Source organism: Paroedura picta, chromosome 5, assembly GCF_049243985.1.
Source record: "Paroedura picta isolate Pp20150507F chromosome 5, Ppicta_v3.0, whole genome shotgun sequence".
Taxonomy (NCBI): Eukaryota; Metazoa; Chordata; class Lepidosauria; order Squamata; family Gekkonidae; genus Paroedura; species Paroedura picta.
Genome location: NC_135373.1, coordinates 120328166 through 120354608, shown reverse-complemented (window position 1 = coordinate 120354608; position 26443 = coordinate 120328166). Strand labels below are relative to the sequence as shown.

General features: G+C 47.3%; 1 protein-coding gene across 23 annotated transcripts in view; it reads right to left on the bottom strand.

The window, feature by feature from the left end:
* The window catches only part of C2CD5 (C2 calcium dependent domain containing 5), a 108864-nt gene that overhangs the window by 24639 nt on the left and 57782 nt on the right, over positions 1-26443 (bottom strand). For 15 of the 23 annotated variants that reach the window (XM_077340192.1, XM_077340193.1, XM_077340208.1 and 12 more), the window contains 11 exons: positions 17255-17369; positions 15812-15907; positions 12784-12975; positions 10684-10870; positions 9155-9319; positions 7857-7997; positions 7324-7387; positions 5289-5350; positions 4294-4392; positions 2303-2392; positions 99-186 (listed from right to left, as the gene is read on the bottom strand). In XM_077340192.1, coding sequence (XP_077196307.1) covers positions 99-186; positions 2303-2392; positions 4294-4392; positions 5289-5350; positions 7324-7387; positions 7857-7997; positions 9155-9319; positions 10684-10870; positions 12784-12975; positions 15812-15907; positions 17255-17369 — 1299 coding nt within the window. Of the gene's footprint in view, positions 1-98; positions 187-2302; positions 2393-4293; positions 4393-5288; positions 5351-7323; positions 7388-7856; positions 7998-9154; positions 9320-10683; positions 10871-12783; positions 12976-15718; positions 15908-17254; positions 17370-26443 lie in introns of all 23 variants that reach the window. The other 8 variants (XM_077340186.1, XM_077340185.1, XM_077340187.1 and 5 more) reach the window with 2 other exon arrangements.

Genomic DNA, 26443 nt, shown 5'->3' with positions numbered 1-26443 from the left:
TTAGTTCCACTGAAACGAATGGGCAAACAGGAGCCGTAGCCATGGTGAGAAATTACGGCATTCGCAGGAAGGAGGCTGATGGATTCTTCCATGTTTACCTCTTTGTAATGTTCTCTCTGCCGGCGTCTTGGTGGCCTGCAAAGCTTGGTGCTTGTCAAAGGTTATTGCAACCGCCGTGACCGTGACCTGCAATTACAAGCAGAAAGTCAGCCGTCTCTGCTCCAGATCCCCCTTTTCCAAAGCTGATTATTGCTATCTATCCTTGAAGGCAAATGGAGAGAAAAGGAAAAAAAAGACAGAGAAACAGAAACAAAAAAGTTATCGTTGCCTGGCAAACGTTTGCTTCTGATTTCTAAACAACCATGGAGACTCTTTTTAATACGCTCACCAAAATTCAGTTTTTTTGGGGGGGGGCATCATCCGTTCATCTGGGCACGGAATTGGGGTCACTATGGGCAGGCAGGTAGTTGTCAATTTCCAGTATTCTACAGGGAGTCAGTCTAGATGACCCCAGAGGACCCTTCCAACTCTAGGATTATATGAAGAGGCCCACTGACATGCCAATGAAAAGTATGGAAGACTAAAGCATACGAACAGGCTTTGGCGATTGTGCAGAGCTTTTTGTTTAAATGGGGCAAAATAAACCAGGACCTAAATGCAATTGAGGAGCAGCCCACTAAACTATTTTCCGTCACCAAGTCAGTTGCAGACTGTTATTAATGCAGTTAGATTGTATTTCATAGTACTGGGTTATTTTAACCATTTTAACATTGGGTTTTAACATTGTAATTTAATCTGTTGTAAACCGCCACAAAAGAGCCTCTTGTGGCACAGAGTGGTAAGGCAGCAGAAATGCTGTCTGAAACTGTTTGTCCATGAGTTTGGGGGTTCAATCCCAGCAGCCAGCTCAAGGTTGACTCAGCCTTCCATCCTTCCGAGGTCGGTAAAATGAGTACCCAGCTTGCTGGGGGGTAAACAGTAATGACTGGGGAAGGCACTGGCAAACCACCCCGTATTGAGTCTGCCATGAAAATGCTGGAGGGTATCGCCCCAAGGGTCAGACATGACTCGGTGCTTGCACAGGGGATATCTTTACCTTTAAGCTACCACAAGGGGGCATTGTCAGGAGCAGCAGGTTAGAAAAATGAATGAATGAATGAACGAATGAACGAACATATACATACTATTTCAATTAAAGACACCATTTAAAATCGTGTTGCCATACTTGAGTAAATAGGCAAACAAGAGAAAAGAGGAGAGTGACGCTGTAGCTGACGTTTATAGACAGCAGTCGCTTCAAAAGCTTCCCTGCAAGATGAAGCCGCATTTTGTTGAAAACGGAATCAGCCACGGAGAGCTGCCGTAACTCGGAACCACGGGAGCAATGTTAGGTGCACATAACACACCATGTTAAGACCAAAGTGTGAATCCGAATCTAAAAGCCTCCCCAGCACCACTCGTAAGTCCTCAGGTGGCAGGCAGGGGGAGGGGAACGGTAGCCATCTAACCCAGGGGTCGTCAACCTGTGGTCCTCCAGATGTTCATGGACTACAATTCCCATGAGCCCCTGCCAGCAAATGCTGGCAGGGGCTCATGGGAATTGTAGTCCATGAACATCTGGAGGACTACAGGTGGACGACCCCTGATCTAACCTACAGGAGCTTCAAAAACAGGACATGGTCATGTGACCCCTCTGGAAAACGGAGCCACAAGCAAGACGTTAACACTAATAAAAGTGGATGTGTAAAAGCAGCCAGGGGTCTTGATTTTGCATTGAAAAGGTAACTAAGTGGCACAACATCATGTATCTTCACTGTCAAGATTACATGACCCATGAGGTCCCTTCCAACTCTATGATTCTCTGATTCTACAGGGGCCAGCAACTTTTTTGATGCTTTCGAATTCGGATGCAGCATAGCCGGCACGTCCGCAAAACGGCAGCCACAGAACGGCTATCGCAGGAGCCGAAGCCAGCCATAAAACACCTGATGCAGCTGACCTTGCGGCTGTGCTGTGGTGATGGCAGCTGCCAGAGAAACGTTTTTAAAAATCTGCACGAGCAATCAAATCTCCAGGGGCCAGTCCGAAGCCAAAGCCTCACGCAGCCCCGCCCGCTTAAAAAAAAACACAACAACACTCAGAGGGCACCAAGAAAGGCGTCGTTGGGCACCATGGCACCATGTTGGGGACCTCTGCCCTACACTGTTCTGGAAGCTCTGGTTTTACCTTCCAAGAAGCCTGGGGGCAGCAAAGCACAAAGTGAAGCATTCCCGAACTCCACGGGACAAACAAACCGGGTTACCTGAATCAATTCATCCTCTGGCAGAGCGACCGTGAAATTCACATGGCACAGGCAGCAAGGGATCATAGAGCGAAGCTTGAAATACAGACTCTGCAGGATACAAGACGTTGTACATTGGTTATATCTGCCTAACAGCCCCCGCTTACCCACACTTTGGTGGTAGTTCAGCAGTGGAATAGGCTGCCTAAGGAGGTGGTGAGCTCCCCTCACTGGCAGTCTTCAAGCAAAGGTTGGAGACACACTTTTCTTGGATGCTTTAGGATGCTTAGGGCTGATCCTGCGTTGAGCAGGGGGTTGGACTAGATGGCCTGTATGGCCCCTTCCAACTCTATGATTCTATGATAGAGAGGTACCCCCTCACTGGGCCAATCCTTTGGATCAACTTGTTTGCCTGACTCTTCGGCACGTCCCTGTCCAGAACTAAGCGGAATAGCAGGAGGAAGTGGAATTGGCTTTGGTCGATTTTTGGAATTTCATCTAGATTTCTAATGCTCACTGCATTCGCCGTTTTACTGATGTACCCCTCACCGAGAACAGTTTTAGAGAGGGGCGGGTTAGGAATTCGCAACAATAAATAATACGACGTGAAGTGGGGAAGGGGGTCAGGATTTCGTTAGGCTCCTGCCCAATCCCCTCCCCATTTCAGTGCAAGCAAAGCCTGGCAACCTGCACCGAGTCCGCACTGGTCACTTTTGGCCTGCTCTTCCTGGTGACGTCCCTGTGATACCAAGAGAGGTCTGTGCATCCACACTGAAACTGGATCCGTGTTTTTCACAGCTTATCAGGATCTGTCGGAAAGACCGACGAAAAGCTAGATGAGCCAGGAGAACGGTAAGTCCCCCTTACAGGAGGGCAGTAAGACTTCTTTCAAAAGACAACACTCCGAAGGCTGAGAAGACAAGGTTGATAGCTGAAATCTGTATTTCTCTGCTTGAGCCACACAGCCAATTATTTAATGTGTAGCTTACCAGCTCCTTTGGAGGCATTTAATAAGGTGGGGGGGGGGGGGACGACACAGCCATCTTTCTAAAACCAGGGATTCTCAGTGGGGATTCAGGGATACTTCCGCGGCGAAAAGGCTGAAAAAAGCTGCTCTGGACACGAGGAGGAGCTGAGCGACAGCACCCGTCACAAGCTTTGCGGATAACAGACACCAACGTACCCTCCAGCCTCCCAATAAGAATATGACTTACAGGCTGCAAGCGAATTGACTGATAATTTCTGATTTGTAAATTCAACACGTTCCTCAGCTGAGACCACCTCCTTAGGCATGCCTCCCCCGGGGCCTTTTTGGTCCTGGCCCTTATCTGGTGGCATGACCTCCAGGAAGAGCTGAGGGCCCTGTCAGAGCTCTCTGGATTCTGCAGGGCCTGCAAGATGGAGCTCTTGAGCCAGGCGTTTGGTTGAGGTCGGGGTGGAGGCCGGGGCTGGTAAGGTCAGGTCCCTCCCTTTCTTTCCCCTCGTTATCTGGCTGATAGGCAGAGAGCAGCAGAATCAAGGCTTCATGGGAATGAATAGTTTATTGTTTGTGGCCACCATCGATGTTTAGTTATTATGGAGTGGGATTTTAATGGTTTTACATTTTTATTGCAAACCGGCACGAGCCGGCCTGGCTGGGAGTGGCGGCCTAGAAGTTAAATAAATAAATAAACAAACAAACAAACAAATAAATAAATAGATAGTTGCAGATCCTGCTTGGAGACTGCTGCTGTCTGTCCAACAGCACCAGCCCTCACCCTTCCCAAGATCAGCTCACACAATCCTAACCATGGTGCGCCATAAGCGGGCACAGAGAAAAGGCCACAGATACTTGAAGCGAGCAAGTCGGACTGAACTCTTCCAGTCAGAACCCCATGTCAGCTCCCCCTCACTGGCAGTCTTCAAGGTTGGATACACACTTTGGATGCTTTGGGATGATCCTGCGTTGAGCAAGGGGTTGGACTAGATGGCCTGTGTGGCCCCTTCCAACTCTATGATTCTATGATTCTTACCTTCAGCAGGTTCTCACAGAGGTCGCTGAAGGTCTTGTTGAGAGTTTGGTTTGTCAGAGTGACGTTGCTGAGTCTGGAGACTCTGACCGAGGTGAACATCTGAAGCAAAAATGAGAACTTAAGAAAACAGGCGGGCGGGGGGGGGGGGGATTCTGGTGGATGGCCCGGTACCCAAACAGCATTGTAATCCTGCTCTTTCGTCACCAGCATCATAAAACAGAAATACGGTGTAATAATTTCAGCGGGCTGTCATGCCAGTCTGCAGTGACAGCTGGATTTGAGCCAAACAGGATCTTAGAGACCAACAAAAGTTTCAGGGTGCAAGCTTCTGAAAATCAACGCTCCCTTCATCACACAGAAAGGAGCTGTGACTCTCAAAAGCTTATACCTTGAAACTCGTTGGTCCATAAACTGCTATCGGACTCTAATCTACAGTGTGCATACATTAGCACAGACTGTTTCATACATCCATGAAGACAATAAAATCAGAGTCCAGTAGCACCTTTAAGGCCGACAAAGATTTATTCAAGGCGTGAGCTTTCGAGTGAAGAGCGCTTGGACTCTTAACCCTTTTCTCCCACAAAGATTACGTGGACAGCCACTTGGTGCGAGCTGCAATTCTCAGTCGAGGAGGCACGAAATGCATTTCAGAATGCAATACAAGAAAAGAAGTTCTACATCCTTTAATTTAGGTAAAGACTACTTATAGGCAGCCAACATGCAGTCTGAAAGCTCTGCCCATGAGGCTGGGAGTTCGATCCCAGACGCCGGCTCAAGGTTGACTCAGCCTTCCATCCTTCCGAGGTCGGTAAAATGAGTACCCAGCTTGCTGGGGGGTAAACGGTAATGACTGGGGAAGGCACTGCCAAACCACCCCGTATTGAGTCTGCCATGAAAACGCTGGAGGGCGTCACCCCAAGGGTCAGACATGACCCAGTGCTTGCACAGGGGATACCTTTACCTTTAATTACTTATACATATTGAAGCTACTTTACCTGTATATCAGAAGTCCAGTTATTTATTCCAGGCATGATTTCTGTATTGCAGCTGTAAAAGCCTGCCAAAGAAAACATTATCAATTAACACACACACACAAACATGCTAGGAAATGGCAAAAATATGACATGACATATCAATCCCTGGTGGCGAAAACGCGCACTCGCAGTTGTAGCATATGTGCGTTAGCGCCATCTGGTGGTAAAAACGCGCATGCGCGGGAACTGTGCATGCGCATTTTCGCAGCACCAGGGCCATCGGCTTTCCCCTCACCCCGGAGGCGGTGACAGAAGTCAGACAAGTGCTTCTAGGGCTGCACCAAGTCAGTCTTTCAGCCTTTGGTCTCAGAATGTAGGCCAGGTCTGGGGTGGGCAGGGAAGCTATCAAGGAGTTATGTGACTAATGAATCAGATATCTAACCCACTGTGGTTTGGGGTCAGGGCAATAGTGACAGAGCCTAAGATTAGGGAACACATGGAACAAAGTCACCTACAGTGAGAGTCTAAAAGGAGGTTATATTCACACGAACGAGTAATTCAGAATCGGAGCTGACTGTCCTTGCTGAGAACAAGCAAACCAAACTAGGACTGAAAAGCACAAGGGTAGAGTCAGGGTTTTAAAGAAAGGCCAAGGGAGGCATAGTTGGAAGGTAAACAGAGAAACAAAGAGGTAATTCTGAATCCAACAGATGGTTCTTGCATCAATTCCCATGCTACGTGTGCATAAAAATATTTACGGAGTGAGTCATTGTTCTGTAGCACTGTGTGAGCACACAGCACACACACAACTGTGTGATAAATCCTGCGGCCAGATCTCATGCCAACTAGGAATGGGTGACACAACGAAATCAGAGTCCAGTGGCTCCTTTAAGACCAACAAAGATTTATTCAAGGCGTGAGCTTTCGAGTGCAAGCACTGCTCACGCCTTGAATAAATGTTTGTTGGTCTTAAAGGTGCTACTGGGCCCTGATTTTGTTGTGCTACTTCAGACCAACACAGCTACCCACTTGAATCTAGGAATGGGTGAGTATTCAATTTCCTACCTCGGTGCTCCTGCATTGAGCAGGGAGTTGGACTAGATGGCCTGTATGGCCCCTTCCAACTCTATGATTCTATGATTCTAGGTAGAAGGAGGGACCTCAGGAGAATTAACACTGTTTATCTGCCAGTAATAATAAGACTAAAAAATTTCCAAGCCGGCGATGGCAAAAAGCTTTATTCAGAACAAGTTCCTAGGTATAAAACCTCATTTTCATATTTAACTTCCTCAGGAAACTTATTTCTGAATTGGGTTTTTTTCAGGGATACAAACAAAGTTTTCAACCCACTACCTAATTCTTATATGTTATATATCTTATACTTTACATTTTAATCCATATAATTTGGGTCTATTAGTATCAAAAAAAGAGCCTCTTGTGGCGCAGAGTGGTAAAGCAGCAGAAATGCTGTCTGAAGCTGTCTGCCCATGAGGCTGGGAGTTCAATCCCAGCAGCCGGCTCATGGTTGACTCAGCCTTCCATCCTTCCGAGGTCGGTAAAATGAGTACCCAGCTTGCTGGGGGGGAAACAGTAATGACTGGGGAAGGCACTGGCAAACCACCCCGTATTGAGTCTGCCATGAAAACGCTGGAGGGCGTCACCCCAAGGGTCAGACATGACTCGGTGCTTGCACAGGGGATACCTTTACCTTTACTTTAATATCAAAGGTCCATAAAGGTCACTATCTTATAAATGACCCACCTAGTAATAATAAGACTGGCAAATTCACAGATGCAAATATTAACTGCATCTTCAAATGAAGTTTAACCGGAACTATATTCTGCAGCCGAATGGGAAATCTGACCCGAGACCCTGCTAGTCCAATCCAAACTTGGCTGGATCACATTCCATATTTCTGCTATTATGACGTCAAGTAGCAGAAAATACCAATGTGCGGATTTTTCATACCGGGAACCAAATTATCGTGCAGCATTGCCAGATTGCCAGGGAGCACTTTATAAGGACAGCAGAATTAAAAACAAGCTTTCAACGATACCTGAAGGAGGAGGGCCATCTGTCAATAAAGAATGGACATCTTCCATTGCATCGGTATCATCAATCTGTGGGGGGAAAGAAGACGAATAATTTCTCTCACTGAAACTCCAAATATCAAGATCAGAATTGCAAAGACTTCCATTCAAAACCTTAATACGGACATGATAAACTTATAACGCATTTTGGCTGATGGTGTATTTTAGAGATTTGGTTTCATTAGGGAAGATTAATAACCATAAGATTGTTCAGAGTTTGATATACATTAAATCAGGGGTAGTCAACCTGTGGTCCTCCAGATGTTCATGAACTACAATTCCAATGATCCCCTGCCAGCGTTTGCCAGCAGGGGATCAAGGGAATTGTAGTTCATGAACATCTGGAGGACCACAGGTTGACTACCCCTGCATTAAATAACATGAACTTTCTGGAATTCTTCCAGCTTACAGAATGCCAAGGTTGAGAGAGAAGGCAAACCACATTTAATTAAAAGCCTATTATTTTATGAGAATGAGCTTGGAAGAAGGAAAAACACACCTCCAAGACAAAAGCATCTTTCTTTCCATGGGAGAGGTCCAGTTCTGTAATTTCATCGGAACTTTCAGACTGAGATCTCAGCAGCCTGGTTCGTTGCCTCGGCTCAGGAATTGGGGAACCTATAATTTCTTCCGACACCTCCTAAACAGAACGATGGCACAAAATCATGCAAGCATCTATTCTTTAATTTTCACACAAATGCTTTAAAAAGGTACCACCCTTCTGCCTGAACGGCAAGCACTTTCACTTACAGCCCAGTCATAAACCCACACATGGAGGTGTGGAAATTTACCCCCCTGACTTCAATTTTACGCAAGTTGGTGGCCGTGTTGGTCCCAAACAGTAGATCAAAGTTTGATTCTAGTGATGCCTTTAATAGCAACTATGTTTTATTCAAGGTATAAGCTTTTGTGTGCATGCGCGCTTCTTCAGGAGAAAAACCCTCTACGACAGTCAAACCTTGACCGTGGTGGTAGAAAATGTCGCCAGGTCACAACTGATTCATGGCAACCTCTCATGGGATTTTCAAGGCAGGAGAGGGTCAGAGGTGGTTTGCCATTGCCTGCCTCTACTCAAGCCCTAGGACAGCCTTTCTTGACGTTTTTTTTTACTGTTGAGAAACCCCTGAAACATTCTTCAAGAAACCCCAGACATGGTCGGATCGTGCAGAATATGGTTGGGAAGCGCAGCTGTGTCCATGGCCCAACCAGGACCCTTCCCTTTTCCACCCCATCCAGGCCCATCATTGGCCATTTGGGGGGGTGGGGGGTGGACATGACCACATATGGTCATATCACTTGATACAAAAAATTCACTAACTCCCACCCAATCGGGAAACCCTTCCAGGGCCATAGAGACACCAGGGCCATAGAGAAAGCCTTGCCATAGGAGCAGGCAATTCCCCCTGAGAAACCAAAAGGGAAATCCAGCTGCTCTTTGCTTCTCCACATGCCTTGTCTGCTCTTCACAGTCCCTATGGGAACATTCAGCATGAGTCCTGGGCAGTGCAGATGGGTACCTTTCTATGGGAGGAACAAATCCAAGGTTGGGATAGGAGAAGGCATTATAGTTGGACAAGCCCAGAATGACTCTTAACTCTTGTTGCCGCTGACTCTTAATACACACCAGTTGTCTGCAGCCGGTTGCCAAATTTAAAAAAGAGCTTCATGCACTTACCTTATTTCCTGCCAATTTTCCTCTCTGCCCATCTTAGTGGTTCATTCCCTATTAGTTGGCACCACACAGAATTGGGCTTCAATGGATTCAAAACTGTGTATCGAGTACATAATTTCACTTACAGGGGGGTTAACTTCATAGAGCTCCTTATTTTTGGCTATCGTGTCGTTGATTTTCTTCTGCATGTGAGATATGTGTTGTTCGTAAGAGGCATCGTTTGGGGTCTTTCCGGCGATTTGAATACCCCCGGGGGTTGGGAGGGCAGCCAGATAAACACCTGTGGCAGACTTTAAAAAAAACACACAGTAAGAAATGAAGTACAAAACATGTTCTTGAATGTATATGATCTTATTTAACTGCTAATTTGAGACAAAAATGTCACACACTGTTGTTGATGTGTTGTTGTTGTTAGTTGCAAAGTCGTGTCCGGCCCATTGCGACCCCAGGCTTTCCTGTCCTCTACCATTCCACAGAGTCCATTTAAACTCACACCGATGTGTCAATGTGTTAGATTATTTAAACTTGGAACAGTACATTTCTGCTGGCTTCTCCTGAGATGTGGAACTCCTCTCCCCTAAAATACCACTGTAGTATGGAATCTGGCTGCTAATTCATCACTCCCAGATCACTTTCTAGGGAATAACAATGATTTCTAAAAATACCGAAGTTGGCCATCCATAACTTGGGTGCCTGGGCCTGCCTCCTTTCCACCAGAGCTATAAATCTTCACTCTTTTTGGTGGTGTCCAAGTTGATATGGGAAAACTCAAAATATAATTGGGTACTTTGTTTTTGTTACGTTCTTGGTTTGAAATGATATAACCCAGTTAGAGCCCTTGGGAAAGGGGGTGGGGGAACAAACCATTCAATCCATTCCATCTTGGCGACGGACAGCTTCTCCGTGTTACGACCCCTGCTCTTTGAAAAGCTGCATGGAACAGCAGATCCCGGCAGGTGCGGTGTTATCGTGATGCATGGTTTAAAAGTTCATCTGCCAACGTTCCCCTTTCTGTGCAGCTATCTGGGACACGGGAATCTTTATTGGGATTAAGAGTCCACCCGATGCTGCTCAGAAGCAAGGAGGGCGAACTGCTTTTAATCCATTCTCGTCACATAGAAAGGCGGTCTCGGCTTTTTTAAAAAGTCTCCTTTTCTTTGATGATCCGGAACAACCCGGAGGGGTTCTGGAAACCTGAGGAGCGAGAAGCTAGAGCAATGGTTCTCAACCTGGGGGTCGGGACGAGCCTTTCACAGGGGTTGCGGCGGGGCAAGCAGCATGACCGGGGGGGGGGGGGAGGGGCAGCGACATCCACACAACAGCCTTGTTGGGTAGATCGAGATAAAGCGTTCGTCTGTCTGGAGCAGCGGAAAAGAGCGAGATCGGCATGGTGGGACAAGAGGCGGAACTGAACTGAGAAACCCCAGGGGAAAAAACCAATTTATAGACAATCATGAACCATGGATCTTCACGCCCTTGGTCAGTTTCGGTTTAATGTCTGTGAAAGAACCCTTGCATCATTTTATGGTTGGGGGTCACCGCAACATGAGGAGCTGTATTAAAGGGTCACGGAATTAGGAAGGTTGAGAACTGCTGAGCTAGAGGAATACAGGAGCAGGAAGCAATGGGATCTTAAAATATGCAAAGGACTCACAGCCAGGCCCATCAGCATCGTTTCTCCCACCGTAATCTGAATCCGGAGCCCAAACAGGGCGTTCATCCCTTTCAGCTTCAACTTGTTCATCAGCTGGGTATGCACTTCGTATTCCATAAAGGGCAGCAGGTTACTGATGGCTGTTGCGTTTGCCTCCGCTTGGGCTTTCTTTTTCAACCGGCACAGCCTGCCAAGGTGGGCAAAAGGGGTTAGCTGGCCTTAACAAAAATGGCCAATGGTTAAGGAGATAAACATCGCAGCAAACTGTCACTTTATTTATTTATGTTTATACCGCCACTCTCCAGAGGTCTCATGGTGGTTTACAACATAACAAAACACAGTAATATACTATAAAAACCCATAAAAACACCCCTTTGCACATGGAGTTCTTCTGCCACCTTGTTTTTGCCACTTTGTGTGCCTCTGTTGATGCAAGATTGTCCCCCCCCTGCACGTGATTTGCTCTCTCTAGTAGTCAATTCAATATTGCCCACATACAGTGATGTAATATTAAAGCGACCAGTAGGGGGAGTGAAACCCGTGTGGAAAAGAAAAAAAAGGAAGCAACAGGGACACACAAAGAAATGAAAATGAGCGTGTGGGAAAGCCCATGGTTTCCTCGTGAAATGCCACACTCAGATGTCAGGGCTCTTCAGGGCTTTTCCACTGATGATGGATCAAGCTGAAGGCAATAGACTAATTTCACCAATGGTATACACCAATTTAACAAATGGCTCAAAAGATCGATCCAATTAAACATCGTTTCGCTTACATATAGCAGTTGTTCACTGAGTGGTCTTCTGTAAAGGCACACATGGGACTGTGCTTCTGCAGGCCGGCCACAGAGAGGAGGTGGGTGGGTAGCTTTACTTATAAGCGGATGGGGCTAGCAACAGGTCTCGTCTAATTACTTCTTTTCACAACTGGGAAAGCGCCTGCCATTAATCACTAACCTTAAGCATTTTTATTCCCCCTATGTTTTTGTGAATGTCAACTGGACACCAAGGACTGATTAGTTATTCTAGCAAGGAATTATCCAATCATCGTTATCGTGCTGCATATTTGGATATGTCTTCGCAATGCTGTTTACTAATTTACTACTACTTTACTCTCTCCGTATATCTGTCCTCTTATGAGTCCTGTTCCATTGTCTGAGGAAGTGTGCAAGCACACGAAAGCTCACTCCTTGAATAAAACTTTGCTGGTCTTAAAGGTGCCAGTGGACTTTCTAAGTACTGCCAAAGCTACTCAGCTCTAAATTCAATGATACTTAAAACCTATCAGATGTGCTTGGGAGCAGTAACCTTAGGATAGGTGACAATAGATCCTAAAGGAGAAGCAACTGAAATGACCAAGACCTCCTGCTGCTGGTAAAGGATGCTTGGTACCGCTTTACTCTGCTCTGGTTCGGACTCATTTGGGAATACTGTGTTCAGTTTTGGCCACCACAGTTGAAGAGGGAGGTAGACAAACTGGAGCATGTCTAGAAGAGGGCAACAAAGATGGCTTGAAGGCCAAGACGTATGAGGAATGGCTGGGGGAGCTTGGTCTGTTTAGCCTGGAGAGGAGACGACTGAGAGGGGACCGGATAACCATCTTCAAATCTTTAAAAGGGTGCCATATAGAGGATGTTGTTTTCTCCTATTTTAATTGTTTTAATTCTCTCTTGCCCCAAAGGGACAGACCAGAACCAATGGAATGAAATTAATTCCAAAGAAATTCTGCCTAAACCTCCGGAATAAATTCCTGACAGAGTGGTTTCACAGTGGAACAGGCTTCCTCGGGAGGTGGTGGGTTCTCATCTTTGGAGATTTTTAAACAGAGGCTGGATAGCCATCTGACGGAGAGGCTGATTCTGTGAAGGCTCAAGGGGGTGGCAGGTGACAGTGGATGAGCGATAGGGTTGTGAGTGTCCTGCATGGTGCAGGGGGTTGGACTAGATGACCCAGGAGGTGCCTTCCAATTGTTATTCTACGGTTCTAGGGCTTTTTCACAGATCGCTACCAAAACAGATGCATTGACACCGAACTCAGCAGCAAGGCACAAGTTATCCGACAGAGCGATTCAAAACAGCCAAGCGAACCTGGCAAACAGCTCTACCTGGCTTGAATGAGGCATCCTTTGCCGACCACTAGTGCCTCTGCAGGCAGATCGATCGTCGTGAAAAGAACATCTGGCACTTTCTGCTTCCTGCAGCTGCAGCAGTACGTGAGGTGAGCGGGGAAGGGCATGTTCAGCTCATCGTAAGGTATGTGGCAAAAGCCACAGCCCGGAGGCGAGGTTTCCTCTAACCTAAACGAGACACGGCGAGAAATCCAGTATTACCATTCAGGCACGGGAATAAATTCTGCAGTCACGTGCACAAAAACGCAGCCCTGGTCTATGGAAGCCGTACGTTGCGAATGTTGGGTTTTGCCTTCAAGTTTTGGATTTGCTTTAATTGAGCCATACCATTCGAATGAATGGGGCTGGCCCCAAATCATGGCTCCCCAAGTTGGGAGGACAGAACAGGGGCAAAGTTTACTGCCCTGTTGATCCTGATTGCAACCCACTCATGTACCTGAAAACTGGGTTTTAAAACAGAATCGCTAAAAGCTCAGGATTCTCTTTGTCCTCAAAATATATTAGGAGCATTTTGCAACATCCAGGGTGATACCCCACAGATCAACTCTGCTAGGGGTGGCTCTGCTGTATCCAGGAAAGACGTACTGGAAGAAGAGTTGGTTCTTATATGCCGCTTTTCTCTACCCGAAGGGGTCTCAAAGTGGCTTACATTCGCCTTCCCTTTCCTCTCCCCACAACAGACACCCTGTGAGGGACGTGAGGCTGAGAGAGCCCTGACATTACTACTCGGTCAGAACAGCTTTATCGGGACTGTGAGTAGCCCAAGGTCACTCAGCTGGCTGCATGTGGAGGAGGAGTGGGGAATCAAATCCGGCTCGCCAGATTAGAAATTGGCACCCCTAACCACTACGCCAAGCTGGCTCTATACCAAGCATCCCTGCCAGCAGAAAAGATCTGTGGGACCCAACTCACAGTGTTGTTTACCCTCCCCTCTGATTTTTGACAGTGGCCTACGATCTGGCACCAAAGGACTGCTGTTTGAACATCTCAAGGCAATTCTCGCAAGGCAAAAATAGATGACATTGCCACCTGGACAAATAGTCTATTATCTGCCTCCTTTATTTTTAAACCGCCACATGGCATATTTATTTTGCCCTGCTCTGAAAGAAAACCTTTTGTCAGCCAGTCCATCCTAACAGCATCCTTTTGGTTCAGGCCTTGTTAAACCGAGCAAGCAGATGCATTTAAAGATTCAAAGTGCTCAGAATCCTAAGACATTGTTCATATTTCCTCAAAAGCCATTTGCCACGTGGCTCTACCTGATTGACGCATGCAGCATAGTGCTTATACAGAATCCTCCCCTCAATATTAGAAGCACTGGTACAATTCATTTTCTCTAATGTATTAGACAGATTAAACGCACAACGGTTCTCACTTTTGGGGAATGACTCGTAAAGGAGGGCCCGTTGATACCAACAGCATATACAAACAAAAACAAACAGCAATATCTGAATCCATTAACAGCAGGAAGAATTGAACAGTATTCTCTTTGTTTTTTTTCTTCTTAAGGGCACAAGAAAATAAATGTAATTAGCAAGTCTGCAACAGTCATGACACTTAACAATTTCTTAACTATGGACCGGGCTGCAGAGCATTTTGTTTTCACTACGTTGACTCACGAAAAATAAGCCGAGGGGAAAGGTACTGAAATGCAGTGACATGGTGGGAAGTATTTTCCCCCCTTGTCAAGTCACAGCTGACCCCGTTCAAGTCAAGAGGCGTTCAGAGATGGTTTGCTGTGGCCTGCATCGGGATCCTTGGATTCTCTTGGTGGTCTCCCCCTTAAATAATAACCGGGGCCAACCCTGCTTAGCTTCTTGGATCTGACGAGATCAGGCTAGCCTGGGCTACCCAGGCCAGGGCTGAGTTGGGTACGTGGAACACTTTAACCCAGGGGTAGTCAAACTGCGGCCCTCCAGATGTCCGTGGACTACAATTCCCAGGAGCCCCTGCCAGCGAATGCTGGCAGGGGCTCCTGGGAATTGTAGTCCACGGACATCTGGAGGGCCGCAGTTTGACTACCCCTGAGGCTGAGCCAACAAGTGACGAGTGGCACAGCTTTATTAGCCCTGCAAGATTTCACATGGATTTCTTGTTATTGTTCAAGGGCATTCAAAGTGCTTCTCTTTATATATAAAGGTAAAGGTATCCCCTGTGCAAGCACCGAGTCATGTCTGACCCTTGGGGGGACGCCGTCCAGCGTTTTCATGGCAGACTCAATACGGGGTGGCCTTGCCATTCCCTTCCCCAGTCCTACAGTTCAGTCTTTCTCAACTTTTATATCGTTGAGAAACCACTGAAACATTCTTCAAGATCTGAGAAACCCATGGTGGAGAATATAGTTGAGAAACACAGCTGTGGACACACCCACCTGTGGCCCCTCCTCTTCCCACCCCCTCCAAGCAACAGTGGCCATTTTGGGAGGAGGGGGGGGCAATTGACATGACCATATATGACCATATCACCCGATAAATGTTCAACACATATTTAAAAATATATTTAAAAATAATTAATTCCCACCCATTCAGGAAACCCTTCCGGGGCCGTCAAGAAACCCCAGGGTTTCACGAAACCTTGGTTGGAAAGGCCTACTACGGCTGGTCATCAAGTCTGAGCTTCAACCATTAAGTGAGACAACGGAAAGGGCATCTGTGTTCCCAGTGCATTATGGGAGTGCAAAACAGCAAGAGCGGCAAAGAGAGAGAGAGAGAGAACTGTGATTACACGGTTAGTAATCAAACGGGTTACCTTAGTCAAGCTGTTAGAACACTTTTAAAAAACAGGAGGAGTCTAGTGAGTCGGTGGGAAGCTCCACGGCTTCTGCCGATGTTAGTGGGGAGGGGGGGAGGAGGGGGGGAAGCGGTACAGTGGTTGGCCTCGCATCTCCTGTACTGCAACACGGGTAACCTACCCTAATAGAGAAGAACTATCCTGGTTTTGAGGAAAAAAATCAACCTCTCCCTTCTCTGACCCTATGGAAAAGTAGCCAGGCTGCCATGACAACCTTTGTTCCAAACAGACTTCCATGCTGCCGTCCTGGAGGAAGCGAGGGTTCAGTACTGCGGCCGTGCCGGAGGCGGACAGAATGCAGACCTCTTCGCTGCAAGAGAAAAGAATGGCGCAGAGTTGAAGGCACAGGGATGGGGGTGATTAAAATGTGTCATTTGCTGCTAGAGAGATTCAGGGAGGAGGGATCTATCCACGGCTACTCGCCATGGTGATTGAGAGGAATCTCTGCACTCAAAGGCCCTAATCCCTTGAACCCTAAAACCAGGAGACAACATCAGGAGGACAAGGAGGAGGAGGAGGAGAGCTGGTTTTCTATACCCCGCTTTGCATGACCCAAAGATGGCTCAAAATAGCTTACAAACACCTTTCCCTTCCTCTCCCCTGTGAGGTAGGTGGGGCTGAGAGATCTCTAAGAGAACTACTCTATAAGAACAGCTCTAAGAAAACTATGACTAGTCCAAGGTCCCTCAGCTGGGTGCAGGCGGAAGAATGGGGAATCAAACCTGGTTCTCCTGATCAGAGTTCACCGCTTCTTAACCATGCTGGCTCTATGCCCTGTGGTTGGCTGCCTAGAGGAATTGCTGGCCTGAATGGGCCACTGTTTTGATCCAGCAGGGCTCTTCTTTTACGCTCCCTTTCAGGGAAAAGTAGTCAATGGCAGAACAACAAATCTTTCTCGCAGGAGAAGCGCCTTCCTCTCTACCCGGGCTCTGCAGCTAAGCAGACCTGTCATTCTGCTCTTCTTAGCATCAAGGCTGACTCACTGCTTCAGCCTTGCTTCTTTCCTGCTACCCGGCTCTCTGTTGAAGCTTGTACACTACAGCTGGGGTATAGAATCACAGAATCATAGAGTTGGAAGGGGCCATACAGACCATCTAGTCCAACCCCCTGCTCAATGCAGGATCAGCCCTAAGCATCCTAAAGCACCCAAGAAAAGTGTGTATCCAACCTTTGCTTGAAGACTGCCAGTGAGGGGGAGCTCACCACCTCCTTAGGCAGCCTATTCCAGTGCTGAACTACTCTGACTGTGTAAATTTTTTTCCTGATATCTAGCCTATATCGTTGTTGTTGTTGTTATGTGCGAAGTCGTGTCCGACCCATCGCGACCCCATGGACAATGATCCTCCAGGCCTTCCTGTCCTCTACCATTCCCTGGAGTCCATTTAAGTTTGCACCTACTGCTTCAGTGACTCCATCCAGCCACCTCATTCTCTGTCGTTGTACTTGTAGTTTAAACCCAGTACTGCGCGCCCTTTCCTCTGCAGCCAACGGAAACAGCATCCTGCCCTCCTCCATTTGCTGGCAGGGGCTCACGGGAATTGTAGTCCATGAACATCTGGAGGACCACAGGTTGACTGCCCCTGCACTACAGCATTTGTTTCTGAAGCCCAAAGCGGGGAAGGGGGGGGGGAGAAATCAAGGCGTCACAGTGATTTACCAAATGCTAGTCGATTCACTGTAGCCCACCACAGCATGACAGCCCAATGCCTTGGCATGGGATTTTATTTCTTGTCTGATCTCTGCCCACCACGCGTCTCGTGTCTCTGGATCATCTGAAAGACAAAGGATAAATCAGTTCAGTAGTCTGCACTCTAAAAAAAAGCTACAGATGCATGTGGCTCAAAAGAAAACGACGCTTTTTGGATTTTTATAGCTGTCAACTTGACAACTTTCCTTCCTACCGATCTAGCTTTGTGCTCGTTTGCAAACCGTGCATTTCCCTGAGTGTCGCTTCGTCTTGGCGACACCCCCCCCCCCCCCGCCTGCCAAGAGTACGGGGTTTTGAAGAATACTGTCTCCCCCCCCCAAAATTATCAACTTTGCCTATAGGAAGCCAAGAATGATCCTATACCTATATCCTGAACTTTATTTTTTTCTTTTTTTACATTTAAAGATTACATGTAGATAACATGCTTTCCATTAAGCTAGCTGCTGAAGAACTGGACCACTTGATTCCTTGAAAAAACTACTCCTTAAACTAGCTTTAAAGAAGGTTTACCCCCCCCAAAAAAAATCCTTTATACAGCATTTTGTTAATACCAAAGTTGCGAGTCTTAAAGGGACTCACTTGGGAGTGGTTGCCTAAAGCCCAGAAAGAGAAGACAAGACAGAGATGCAGTGGGAAAATATATTTTATTTATCACGGCAGGGACACGCAGGGAGATGGCTACTCTACAGATCCTCTGATGAAGCAGCATGCGAAATGTGTCAGGATCTACAAACATAAATCAAATATGCTTTCCTGCTGGACCTCGGGTAGTTCTCTCCCTGAGCTTATGTATTAGGCGACGGACCCTTCTTCTGCTTTTCGATACTGCTTGTGCCGAAGGCCTGTCTTGCTGAGCAAATGCAGGGCCGGGATCCCCAACCTAACCCTGACCAATTTATCTAAAAAGAGACCTTGGCAATTGTCACAGACCTTGCTCCCTAGTAAAGACGTTTGGAGAGCGTTCTTAAGCTTCAAAACAAAAGGCATCCAGCTGCAGCTGTGCGTGAGGGGGTCACTGTTAACTCCACTGTGCTCCCAAATTAACAGTTGTTGGGTCCTCTACAGCAGGGGTAGCCAACCTGTGGTCCTCCAGATGTTCATGGACTACAATTCCCACGAGCCCCTGCCAGCAAACACATCTGGAGGACCACAAGTTGACTATCCCTGCTCTACAGAATTAAAAAAACGAAACGCTTCTCACAGCAAAAAATCTGCAACCATGAAATCTTGTTGATAAGCAGAGGGAAGGGGTCCAAGTGGCCCTGGACTTAGAGCTTTTTTGGCTTCTTTTGTTTTTTTTTAAATCAGCAGCCATCGTATTGATGGCAAGCTCCTTTTGAAATGTGGAGCAATTTCAAAAGCCATTTGTGACACGGCATGGCAGCGGGGTGCTCAAGAAGAAGAAGAGTTGGTTCTTATATGCCGCTTTTCCCTACCCGAAGGAGGCTCAAAGCGGCTTACAGTCGCCTTCCCATTCCTCTCCCCACAACAGACACCCTGTGGGGTGGGTGAGGCTGAGAGAGCACTGATATCACTGCCCGGTCAGAACAGTTTTATCAGTGCCGTGGCGAGCCCAAGGTCACCCAGCTGGCTGCATGTGGGGGAGCGCAGAATCGAACCTGGCATGCCAGATTAGAAGTCCACACTCCTAACCACTACACCAAACTGGCTCACAAATGGGGAGGGGGGGATCAAGAATTCCACTGATGTAGTACAAATCCTTCGCTTTAGCCCAAGCTACCCCCATTTAGATCTCTTAAGAATAACTGACCCAACAAGCACCATCAACTGCAAAATGTTTGGTTGCTTTTTATTTGCAGCCCATGGCATGCCCGCTCAGATTAGGAGTTGGAAAAACCTGTATTGGTTTTTTTTTTTAAGCCATCCTTAGCCAGTGGCATTATGTTAGCAAATCCAAATCTTTATTTGGCCTCAACTAGGCCCGGGTTGTTCTCTGTCCTGGCCCCCAACTGGTAGAATGAGCTCCCTGAACAGAACCGGGCCCTGTCAGAGCTAACACAGTTCCGCAGGGCCTGCAAAACAGAGCATTTCCGCCAGGCATTCCAACTGAGGTCGGCGACCGCATCTATTGGGCCCCACGACCCCCCTCCCATTCAGACAGGCCCTCTCTGGAAGGTTGCGGGTATAATGTTGAGTAGGAAAAATGCTTTGCGGTTACTAACGTTATGGTCATCGTTACTGTCGTACTCTTATACAATTCATGCTCCCTGAGCCTCGACAGAGGGCGGTATACAAATGCATGCATGCAAAAATAAATGAAACCTTTCACGGCTTGATACGTTTTTCGAAAATCACTTCTTGAGGGTCTCTCCAGGCCCTGACCATAGGCCTGGTGGAACTGCTTTGTCCAGGGGTAGTCAAACTGTGGCCCTCCAGATGTCCGTGGACTACAATTCCCAGAAGCCCCTGCCAGCAAATGTTGGCAGGGGCTTCTGGGAATTGTAGTCCATGGACATCTGGAGGGCCGCAGTTTGACTACCCCTGGCTTTGTCTTACAGGCCCTGCAAAGCAGGTTACGGTCCTGCGGGGCCCTCATATCTTTTGGCAGCGTTCCACCAGGTCAGGCCCACAGTGCCTTTGCCAGCCCTGTGACTCTTGGGAGAGGCTGTGGCTCAACAGTAGCGCATCTGATTGCGACACGGGGTCTTAGTGGACGGCACTTACTTTGATAGACCCATGGTCCATCGTGATTCAATATGAGGGAGGCTCCCTGTGCCCGTGGAGTGCCCCCTATGCACCACCACATATAAGGATAACCCACATCTACATAAATACTTTGACACTGGTATTGAAATTCGTAACAAAGTACATCTGGCCCAAGCATCCTACCCATCCTCATTACTTCCTGTCATCCTGGGTCACAGGCATCCAAACTGCTTTGCCAGATGAACTCATCTTCTTGGCCAGGCTTCTCAACCAAGGTGCTGTGAAACCCTAGGGTTCCTTGATAGCCCTGGAAGGCTTTCCCGAATGGGTAGGAGTTAATTAATTTTTAAAATCTATTTCTAAAATTTGTTAAACACTTATCGGGTGATAGGACCTTGTGTGGTCACACTGACCCACTCCCTTCCCCAAGAAGAAGAAGAAGAAGAGTTGGTTCTTATATGCCGCTTTCCCCTACCCGAAAGAGGCTCAAAGCGGCTTACAGTCGCCTTCCCATTCCTCTCCCCACAACAGACACCCTGTGAGGTGGGTGAGGCTGACAGAGCCGTGATATTACTGAAGAAGAAGAAGAGTTGGTTCTTATATGCCGCTTTTCTCTACCCGAAGGAGTCTCAAAGCGGCTTACAGTCGCCTTCCCTTTCCTCTCCCCACAACAGACACCCTGTGAGGTGGGTGAGGCTGAGGGAGCCCTGATATTACTGAAGAAGAAGAAGAGTTGGTTCTTCTATGCCGCTTTTCTCTACCCAAAGGAGGCTCAAAAGGGCTTACAGTCGCCTTTCCCTTTCCTCTCCCCACAACAGACACCCTGTGAGGGAGGAGAGTCTGAGAGAGCCCTGATCTTCCTGCTCAGTCAGAACAGCTTTCTCAGTGCCGTGGCGAGCCCAAGGTCACCCAGCTGGCTGCATGTGGGGGAGCGCAGAATCGTACCTGGGTCCCCGGATTAGAAGTCCGCACTCCTAACCACTACACCAAACTGAATCAAAATAAATATAATTTGTGGCAGGGCATGAGCTTTCATGATTTGCTGCTCGCTTCTCCAGAAAAGAAGCACGGAAGTTGCTCCCTTGCCATAAACTGTGCTAGTCTTTTAAGACGCTACTGGACTTTTGATATTCTTTCCCCCCTACTGCTACAAACAGACTAACATGGCTAGCTTTGAAGTGTGCAGGAATTTTATATCTGGAGTAGATCTGGTCTGGAGGCGTGGCAAGACAGAAGTCACAAGGGATGCCTGAGCACGCGGGCGTGAAAAAAGCTATGTAAGAACCCTACGGGCAGCTCTAAACTCTCATTGGTATGCTGCTTATAAGAACAGAAGGTTTGGCAACCTTTAATTTCAGGCTGCACTAACACTACCCAGCTGCAATTCAAGGCATTTGGAAGTATATCAGTACGTTATCATGATCCATAGTCAAGCATCTGTAATTAAGAAGGAACGGGCTGTGCTGCAAAGCTAAACAGAATGCCGTCTTAAAGTCTGATGAGAAAAGATCACATTGTCTTATGGTTAACGCAGTGAGTTTGTAATTCTGAATGTTGAACATCAAGGCGTCGATTCAAAGGCCTGGGAGGAAGTCCCTTGAAGCTACAGGTTACCAAAATTCATACCCTGCCTTACTACCCTCACCAGGGCCACCCAGGTGGCTAACAAAATTCAAAACATAGATTCAAATGGGTAGCTGTGTTGGTCTGTAGTAGCACAATGAAATCAGAGTCCAGGAGCACCTTTAAGACCAACAAAGATTTATTCAGGACGTGAGCTTTCGAGGGCAAGCACTCTTCCTCATGAAGGGAGTTCATAGCCTGTGGAAGAGTGCTTGCACTCAAAAGCTCACGCCTTGAATAAACCACTCAGTCAGCAAGACTCACTTATGTCTTCCACTCCTGGGCCTAGTCTGCACACAATAGATAATGCACTTTCAATGCACTTTAGAAGTAGATTTTCCTGTTCCGCACAGGAAAATCCAGCTGCCAAAGCACATTGAAAGTGCATTATCCTTTGTGTGCAGACTAGGCCCTGGTCTTCATGAGGAAGATACGACAGCAAACAGGTCTTAAAGGTGCTACTAGACTCTAATTTTAAAATTCAAAACACACATTTCAAAAACGCATCCTTAAAAAACATTAAAAGCAAACACACCTAATTAAAACAATTAAAACCAAACAGAAAATACACATAGACAAAGGACGAGGGGGGGGGAAGCAAAATTAAAACATAGGGCAGGAAGGAGGGATCAATGAGTGAGCACTAGACAAAACTCAAAATCTCCACCTGTGGCCGGAGACAGCAACAGAAGAGGACAGACGAGTCTCCCTAGGGAGAGAACTGCCGAGTTTGGGTGTCGTGACCAAGAAGCTACCTGCCTGATTTCAGAAGGTGAGGGTACCTGAAGCAAGGCCTTCAAAGGACAGCATAGTGACTCAGTAGATTGTAAGAAAGCCCTTCAGGGATTCTGGCCCCAAATGATATAGGGGTTGAAAGGTCAGCATCAGCATTAGTATTATGCCTGGGAACAAGCTGAAAGCCCGTATAGATGAGCCAAGACCTGAGTGATACCATCTCTACAGCCGTCTACGGTCAACTACTGTCCTAGCTGGAACAGTCTACAGCCCCACAAGTTTCCAAATACTTTACAAGGACAGCCCCACGTAGAGCACATTACACTAACCCAAATCTAGATGTAACCAGGATGTACGCCAAAGTGGCCAGATATTTCTGCCCAGGAAAGGCTGCAGGCTAACCAGTGAAGCTGGGAAATAGCATTCCTGGCCATAGCAGCCACCTGCTTATCCAGTAGTAGTTCAGGGTTCAAGATAATTTCCTACCCCCACGCCCACCCCCAAAAATACCCCTCCATAGCTGTTCCTCGAAGAAGAAGAAGCAGAGTTGGTTCTTATATGCCGCTTTTCCCTACCCGAAGGAGGCTCAAAGCGGCTTACAGTTGCCTTCCCATTCCTCTCCCCACAACAGACACCCTGTGAGGTGGGGGAGGCTGAGAGAGCCCTGATATCGCTGCTCGGTCAGAACAGCTTTATCAGTGCCGTGGCAAGCCCAAGGTCACCCAGCTGGCTGCATGTGGGGGAGCGCAGGATCGAACCCGGCATGCCAGATTAGAAATCCGTACTCCTAACCACTACACCAAACTGGCTGGCAGGGGCTGATGGGAATTGCAGTCTATGGACATCTGGAGGGCCGCAAGGGGAGTGTAACCCGATTCAGAACAGGTGACAATTTAAGTCCTGGGTCAGGCCTTCTGATTACCAGTAGCACTTTTTTTTTTCTTTTTCAGGATTAACTTCCAGTTGATTTGTTTGCATTTACTCCCGAGCTACCTCCAAGCACCAGTTCCTGGTTTCTGCAACCTACCTGGGATTGCTGGAAGTGCCAGGGACAGCTTAGTGGCATCTGTATATTGGGGAGACCCAGCCTAAACCTCCGGATGAATTCACTGAGTAATTTCAAGTTTTAAAAAGAAAGCACGGGTGACAAGGTAGAGCCTTTGAGGACTGCAAAAACCACGGGGCTGAACACCACTCCCCCAGCCCCAACTTCTGAAACATACCTTTCCAAGTAGAACTGGAATAGTGCACCTCCCTGTCCCAGTCCCAATATGGGAGGCTGGGGGGAGGGTCCACAAAGATATCATGCCTGATGGTATCGAAGGCTGCTAGAAGGTCTAGAACAGGGGTGGTCAAACTGCGGCCCTCCAGATGTCTGTGGACTACAATTCCCAGGAGCCCCTGCCAGCATTCGCTGGCAGGGGCTCCTGGGAATAGTAGTCCATGGACATCTGGAGGGCCGCAGTTTGACTACCCCTGGTCTAGAAGAATCAACAGAATTGCAACCCCTCTATTTAGCCACTAGGGCAGGGGTGGCCAAACTGTGGCTCTCCAGATGTCCATGAACTACAATTCCCATGAGCCCCTGCCAATGCTGGCAGGGGTTCAGAGTCACTGTACTCCATGGACATCTGGAAAGTCAGAGTTTGATGAAGGCAACCGAGGTTGTACCACTCCGATAGCCTACCCTGAAATCAGACTGGATTTCGACTCTACCGAAGGTACTTCTAACCTCGTTCCTCCCTGCCCCATAGAAGTCCTGCACATGAGTTTACAAGCCAGTTTTGAAACCTGGAGAAATGTCAAAAGCACGCTAGTGATATTGCATGGGAACAATAGTGATATTGTTAGGGAACAAAATCTGAAATGCTCCACGAGGGACTTGGGAGAAAACCAAGATTATTTTGGAAAAATATTGGATCGATATGAATTATGCTCCTCTTTCCCTCCCAACAAACTGAATGAAAATATCACTGCAGTAAGATTCCTAGAAGGGACTGAGGAGGAAGGCAGGTCATCTAAAACTGAATAAAAATGCCCTCCAATGTTTACTGAGTTCCCACTAAAAAAATGTCAAAATAATGGGTCTCCAAGTCAGTGCTGCTTCCCACGACATGCGAGCATCACTGAATAATGCACTGAGTAACATGCTTTCAATCCACTTTGCGACTGGATTTTACTGGGGGAAACAGGCCCCGCTTTCAAATGTTCCCTAACGCAAAGGGAAAGTTCATTATTCAACATGTGTGGAAGCATCTCAAGCGTATCACGGCTGAACGCACCTTTCTGCCCCCCAAAAGTACCTTTCTGCCCCAAAATCGTGGGAATAGGAATTCACAAAAGCAACTGGACTGCATGGGATGGGATGTGAAGAGAAGAAGGACAAGACAGACAGGGACGAGGAGAGAGAGGAAAGAACAAACCACAATGAAAATCAAAACAAGGAAATGGAATTCACACATGGGCATCATTAAAGGCGAAGTGTTCAAAAGAAAAACAGGCTCAAATAATACCAATTCATTATTGGACAGTGGCATCCTACACAGTCCTTCCAAGCAAAAATAACTGATGTCGAGTGGCCCTTAATTTGAGGAACAAGAAATTTCCTCTACCTGCTGCCCTGACTCCCGGTAGATCCCAATACCCTTCGACTACATGGTGTTGTTTTCAAGCATTCTCAAAACACTTGTTGACAGAGCTTTCTCCATCCTGGCCCATACCTGGTGGAACGAACTCCCAGAGGAGATCAGGGCCCTGACGGAACTCGAACAGCTCCGCAGAGCCTGCAAAAGGGAGCTCCTCCGCCAGGCATTTGACTGAGGTCAACGTGAATCATTGCTTCCCACCGGCCTCCAAGCCTCCCTCCGACCATCATTACAGAGCTGCCCGAACCCCTGGGCCTCAGTACGAGTTTCTGGTATCCTACCGTTTTGCAATGTTTATTATTATCATTATATATTGTTGTTATATGGGCCCCTTGTGGCGCAGAGTGGTAAGGCAGCAGTCATGCAGTCTGAAAGCTCTGCCCACGAGGCTGGGAGTTCGATCCCAGCAGCCGGCTCAAGGTCGACTCAGCCTTCCATCCTTCCGAGATCGGTCAAATGAGTACCCAGCTTGCTGGGGGGTGAATGGTAATGACTGGGGAAGGCACTGGCAAACCACCCCGTATTGAGTCTGCCATGAAAACGCTAGAGGGCGTCACCCCAAGGGTCAGACATGACCCGGTGCTTGCACGGGGGATACCTTTACCTTTATTGTTGTTATTGTCATCACATTACTATAAACTGAGTTCATTGTACTGTTCTCTAGCCGTTTCATGTAAACCGCCCTGAGCCTTTGGGGAGGGTGTATATAAATAAAATAAATAAATAATACTGATGGGTCACTGAGTCACAGGGACTATACAAACCAGAAGCCACCAAAAACATGATAGCATATGGCATCATGCCATGTAGAAACAAAAAACAAAGGGCCAATAGAAAATTTCACCCAGGATCTAAATAACGTTTTAGGGGTGGCCAAACTGTGGCTCGCCAGATGTTCATGAACTTTAATTCACAAGAGCCCCTGCCAGCACTAGCAGGAATTGTAGTAAATGGACATCTGGAGAGGCACAGTTTGGCCACCCCTGTACTAGAACACCCCCCGCCCCTGACACATTTATTATACTTGAAGGCTCAAGGGGGTGGCAGGTTACAATGGATGAGCGACAGGGATGTGAGTGTCCGGCATAGTGCAGGGGGTTAGACTAGATGACCCAGGAGGTCCCTTCCAACTCTATGATTCTATGATTCTACGATTCCAACCATCTATATTCAGAAAGTCACAGACCAACAGGCAAAAGAATAGCCTGATATTGCCTATAATACCTAAATGTACATTATCTCATTGGTTAGCGCTGTCGGTTTGTCTGGTTTCCTTTCTGACACACTCAAAGATCGACCCAAGGATTTTGCATGTATACAGAATGCAATGCGTATTCACACACAATTCAAAAACTTACCTTGCTGTATTAAAACATAAAATAATGACTTCTTAATTAAAAGAAAAAGAAAAAGAACACCACAACATGGCAACATTAATCGATGCAAGACACTGAAATGCAGTGCAATG